A 6,448-nucleotide genomic window follows, 5' to 3' on the forward strand; every position below is an offset into this window, starting at 1 on the left:
CCCACCTGGCTAGAAGCAGACTGCTTTTTACCACAGCCCCCAGAACCCCACAATAGAGTCCTAGATCTACACACAAACTGAGGACCACATGCCAAGAATAAACAGCACTCAAGAGGAAAAATGAAAACAGAAGCGCTGGCCCTAGACAGAGAGGGACAATTCAGAGGATGGCGAACGTTCCAGCAAAGTGTGGCACCATAAAGTAAGAACACGAGCCAGGAGTGCTGACTCATGCTCAGCTGAGCAGGAGGTCTGACCTGAGTGTGAGATCAGCCTAGGCTACATAGTAAGTTCCAGGCAAGCCTGGGCTACAAAGTGAGCCTGTCTTTGAAATCCAGACATGGCTTGGGGTAAGGATGCTTGAGACCTGACAACCTGCGTTTGATCCCTCAGACACACAATGTAGAAGGAGAGGACTGACTTCCACAAGTTGTTCTCTGACCCCTACACACGGCTGTGGCACGAGAGCCAATATATGTGTATACGCATGTGCATAATAAAATATGTTAAAAATGTAAAAAAAAAAACCACAATAAATAAATGTAAAATACACAGACACACATGCAAGTGTGCACACACACACGCACACGTGCACACACACACCACACACACGAGCACACACACCCCACACACAAGCACACACACCACACACACAAGCACACACACCACACATGCGCGTGCGCACACACCACACCCACACACATAAGCACACATACCACACACACACACCACACACGAGAACACACCACACATGCACACACACGTGCACGCACACACGTACACACACCACACAGTTAAAAATGTAAAAAAAAAAACCACAATAAATAGATGTAAAATACACAGACACACATGCAAGTGTGCACACACACGCACACGTGCACACACACACCACACACACACGAGCACACACACCCCACACACAAGCACACACACCACACACATGCACACACGTGCACACACACCACACACATGCACGCACACGTGCACACACACCACACATGCACGCACACGAGCACACACACCACACACATGCACACACACACATGCACACACACCACACACATACACACACACAAGTGCACATACCACACACACCACACACATGCACGCACACGTGCACACACACACCACACACACAAGCACACACACCACACACACAAGCACACACCACACATGCGCACGTGCACACACCACACCCACACACATAAGCACACATACCACACACACACCACACCACACACGAGAACACACCACACATGCACACACACGTGCACGCACACACGTGCACACACCACACACATGCACGCACACACGTGCACATACCACACACACCACACACATGCACACACGTGCACACACCACACACATGCACGCACACACATGCACACACACCACACATGCACGCACACGTGCACACACACCACACATGCACGCACACATGCACACACACCACACACATGCACGCACACACGTGCACACACACCACACACATGCACACACTGAAACAAAATGAAGACTGAACCAAGCACAGAGCGCTGACCTAAAAGAACAAGCCAGAGTTAGAAGCTCGATTATGCTGCTATTATGCTGGCAGACTGGGAGTGAAAGGCAAATCTGGAGAGATTTCAGAACAGAGGCAAAAAGACAGAGGCTTAAATGATACAGAAAAGAGAAGGTGGGGGCTGGAGAGACGGCCCAGCGGTCAGGAGCACTGGCTGCTCTTGCAGAGGACCCAGGTTCGCGTCCCAGCACCCACATGGCGGCTCACAATCATCTGTAACTCTAGTTCCAGGGGATCCAGATCCATCTTCTGACCTCTGAGGGCACCTGAAATCACGTGCACAAACCCAGTCACAGGCACACAGACACACACATGTAATTAAAAATAAATCCTTTTTTCTTAAAAAAGGGAGAAAAGACATCAGTGAGACCGGAATCCAACCCAAGAGATGATGATCTTCCAGAAGCCTCAGAAGGAGGGGAGAAGAGGAGATGGAAAAGAAGGAGTTACAGAAGCAACAGCAGGTCACGTCTCAGTTAGGGAGATGGAGGCTTTGCTGAGGAAGCAGCAGATCCACGAATGAGACTCAGGCAGGGCCCCATGGAAACCTAGACCACGAGGGATGGAAAGACAAATGGCATTCAGCCACGGAGAAAGGAGAACGAGGCTGGGACTCCTCATGAATAATCTGGGTGGAACCCCAGATCTTGTTCTCAGAGGAAAGAATTTCCACCTGCAGATCTGTGAGCAGCTGCCCCGAAATCACAGAAAACAGGCACAGCCCGAGGGATGCAATCCAAAGACTGTCTCCTTGGGGATCTGGTGAGGCTTTGCTGCAGAAAAACAAGGGAGGAAGCCCAGAACAGAGGACCACGGACAGAGGGCAGGGCTGTGTGGTGACACCTGTCCAGATGGGACAAGCACAGCAGGAGGGCAGGGGCCAAATGGTACAGCCAGGACTTCCAGATGATCTCTCTTTCTCTCTCTTTCCCCTTTTCCTCCCCCACCCAATTCAATTCTTTTTCCTTTCTTCCTGCCTATTTTACTCATGTAGCCCAGGTTGGCCTCAAACTCCTTATGTAGCCAAGAATGACCCTGAACTTCTGATCTCCTGCTTCGACCTCCTGAGTTGGAATTACAGACCCGTGCCACCATGCCTAGTTCTATGGGTGCTGGGGATTGAACCCAGGGCTTAGTGCATGTTAGGCAAGCATACTAACTGAGCCACATACCCAGTGTGCCTTCCTTCCTTCCTTCCCTCCCTCCCTCATTCCTTCCCTCCCTTCCTTCCTTTTCATGGTGCTGGGGATTGAACCCAGGACCCATGCATGCTAGGTAAGCATTCCACCACTGAGCTCCATCCCTAGCCCTGTGTGTCTTCTTGAGACTGTACTACGTATCCCAGGCTGACCTTGACTTACTATGTATCCCAGGCTAGCCTTGGACTCCTGATCCTCCATGCTCACCCTAGAATGGTAGCCTCACAGATGTGAGTGCACTCCAAAACAGGACCTTGCTGGGCCTGCTCCAGGCCAGCTTTCACCACCCCCCCATTTTCCTGAGGGGAAATTAAAGAACAGAGAGGCTCACTCGCTAGTCCAGGGCCACACAGCTGTGGTAAGGAGTGCAGCCAGGTCTTGAACCAGGACAGTCTGACAACTGAGCTGAGCTGCCATCCTGCTGTGTATGCCCCAAATCAGAGGGACACCCATCCATAAGTTCCAGAACCACCTCATTTCCATCTCCTAATTGGCATTAGACTCTACGGGTAGAGGGAAAATGGGCCTCTCTGGGCAATACCGTCTGCATGCCATTCTAAAGTAAGACAGGCCTGAAGCACAAGGGCCTTCCCACACCTGGCCTTCCCACTTGCCAGTAGCCTCAGAGCTGTGGCCTCCACCTCTCCCTGCCTCAGTTTCCCCAGGAGATCGTGAATGGCTGGACCAGGTGCTAGGCAAGGCCACTGCCAGCTCGAGGAGTCTCCAAGCAGTTTTGGAGCTTGTGCAGAGTTGCAGTGGCTGGTGGCTCTCAGGACAGGAGGGCCTTTTCTAGGGGCACCATGCGCGAGCGTATCTCGTGACACATGCAGCTGGCCTGGGCTGAGTCCGAGCCTCTATGAGCTCACTGAACCACCATGCCGCACATCAGTGCTCACCTGTGAACAGTGGCGATGACTGACTCCACAGGCAGGGTGCAGGGCAGCATGACGTAAGACAGGATTCTGACAGGCAGGAAGTTGCAGACTTTGCTCAGGTAGCCTTCTCGGTCCTTAATCGCTTCAAACAGTGCTAAAAAAGACAGTTTGAAGTTCTGTGTCTGTGTGGTTTGCAACAGTGCGGGGGATCGGAACTCCCCTGCCTGGAGGGGCTTAGAGTGGCTGTGAAATACAGGAAGCCTGGGGCCTGGGTTGGCAGCAGCTCCCGTAGGTACCCCCCTGAGGGCTGCGAGCTGTCCTCTCACAGCAAGCCTGGTGTGGTAGTGCAGGCCTGTAACCCCAGCTGTAATCCCGGGAGGCTGAGGCAGGAGAATTTCAAGTTTGATGCCAGTGTAGGCTACACAGTGAGACTCCCAGAGAGAAAAATCAAATGGAAAGACCTCCCCCACCCTCTCTCTCTGAATGTGTTCAGTAAGAGCTCTGCCACGCAGCCACACCCCAGCCCTGTTACTTTCTGAGCACACATACTTTCCGGCCACCCTCGGCTGCACCTCGACCCCCTCCTGCTGGCTGCATTTTCCTGGAGCTCCATCTCTTATCCACCCCCCCATGACCTCCTGACATCTCCCAAGGAGCAGCTGCTGCCTCCAGGCTAGACACTGGGTTCCATTCATCTGAGTATCTCCATGGCCTGACATGAAGCTGGTCTGTGGACTGGTCTGTCTGGCTTGGCTGACTGGCTGTCACACAGCCTGGTGACCCAGCAGCTTCTGTAAAGAGCAAACACTGACTCCTCACAGATCTAGAAGACCAGAGTCAAGGCGTGTCTGGTGAGGGCCTGGGTCACTGACAGCACTTCTGTCTTGACAGGGTAGAAGGAGTCAAGAACCTCTCTGCCCTCTTTATGGGCACCAATCCCACTTGGAGGACCCTGCCCTTGGAACCCAGTGTCCACAAATGTCCACCTCCTGATGCCATTCTCGGGGCAGGGGGCTAGGATTTCAGCACAAGAAATTTTGTTTTTTTTCTGAGACAAGGTCTCATGTGGCCCAGGCTGGCCCCAACCTCACTCGGTAGCCAAGGAAGGCTGGCCTTGAACTCCTGATCCTTCTGGCTCTACCTCCCAAGGACACCACCATACCTGGCTGTCAGTACAGGAATTTGGGGGACACAAACATTTAGACCATAGCACTGTCTACTCGGCAGTCAATGACATACATTACTCAACAGAGAGTCAAGATTGTGGCTTTGGCGGGGGGGCGTGGTGGGGAGGGAGAGAAAGAGAAAGGGACTTCGGGCAGGAAGACAGGCAGATGACAGAGACCCCAAGGCATTCTGAGGGAAGGGTTAGACCCAGAGGGTGGACCCCAGGCCCTGATGTCCACAACCCTCACTTGGGCTGGAGGTGGAGCCTGCAGGGATGCAACTCAGTAGGGTGAGCCAAGATCTGGCTGCCAGGCCTGTGTGTGGCCCTGGGCTCAGCTGGGGTCTGCTTTCCTCCTTTCCATCACAGCCTCTAGAGATGGGGAGGGGATGCTCTGAAGGTACAAGGATGGGGGGTGGTGGCCAGCCTGTGCAGTGGGTAGTGCTAGTCCTGAGGCCCGCGTCCCAATCACCCCAATGGCTGTGGGGTGGCAGTGCGCTCGTGCACAGGAAGCGACCCTGTTGCTGACACCTGGTGTGCCCTGGTCCTGGCCCGTCCCAGAGCATCGGTACCTGTGGTGAGCTTTGGTGAGAGTGTCTCCAGGACGCTCTCATCCCAGGGCACAGTTGTGAGGTGCAGGCCATCTGGCAGCTCATCCTCCACCAGCCTGCTGTTTCCCAAGCAGGGCACTGTGGGCTCTGGTGCCATCCCTTCTGAGGACAGACTCAGGCTGGGCCGAGGCCCATTACAGATGCCTACAAAGAACACGGAAAGGCACCTGTGAGGGGAAGTAGGAAACAGGTCATCACCTTTCTAGCCACACTCAGTCCCAGAGGTGTGTTAACACAGGAACCACACACAGACACAGGGCGAGGAGTAAGGCAGCTGGCACTGGAGCTGCAAGACAAGAGCGAGGATGTAGCTGGGACAGATGTGAGTGTGGCTCCTGCCTCACTCTAGCTGTGTGAGAGCACATCTGGGCTCATAAGGTTCAAAGTCAAACACTACAATGTACAGATAACTCCTCTTCCGCTGGCTGAGCCATCATTCCAGGCCCTGAGCCAGGCACAGCAGCACCACTAGACAGCCTAACAACAACCAGAATCATAAGCTCCATTTATCGGCTGAAGACTCACAAGCACAGAGAGGTTTAGAGACTAGTCCAAAGTCACACAGGCAGTGTGTGGCGGAGCCAGGTCTGGTGTCTAAGATGAGACCCTTCTGCCACGGCCTCCAAGCATTGTACACATGTGTGTGCCTGCCCAAGAGGCAGGGACTCAGCCACTGACTTCAGTGTTGGTCCCTGGACTGACAGGACTCACAGGAGTCTGGGCATGACACAGGCATGGAGCAGGTCCATGGCTGCAGTAGAAAGTCAAAGAGGCCCATACCTGCACTGTGACCTCTGAGCTGCCCCATTTGTTCCAGGGCCTCCATCACACTCTGCACTCTCCAACAGGCCACTTTCCTGAGGTATGTTTTGTTCTCAGAAAGAAACTGCCTGGGGTCACAGACACACCAGCTTCTGGTCCAATCTGTCCTCCCCAGTGTCTTCACCAGGAGGGGGGCCCTCCACTTCACAGTGCTGAGATACCACCTGGCTCATTAAGTAAGTCCTCTCCCCACCCCACACCCTTTCTTTCCCCCT

The 6,448-nt window shown here is 53.7% G+C and overlaps 1 protein-coding gene across 1 annotated transcript in view; it reads right to left on the reverse strand.

Annotated features, from left to right (window-relative positions):
• The window catches only part of Pnpla3 (patatin like phospholipase domain containing 3), a gene marked incomplete in the record, with an annotated part of 18,806 nt that overhangs the window by 2,924 nt on the left and 9,434 nt on the right, over positions 1–6,448 (reverse strand). Inside the window, 2 exon segments of the mRNA XM_008844724.2 lie at positions 3,657–3,789; positions 5,373–5,555. Coding sequence (XP_008842946.2) covers positions 3,657–3,789; positions 5,373–5,555 — 316 coding nt within the window.

Source organism: Nannospalax galili, unplaced genomic scaffold (genome assembly GCF_000622305.1).
Source record: "Nannospalax galili isolate Female #2095 unplaced genomic scaffold, S.galili_v1.0 scaffold180, whole genome shotgun sequence".
Lineage (NCBI taxonomy): Eukaryota > Metazoa > Chordata > Mammalia > Rodentia > Spalacidae > Nannospalax > Nannospalax galili.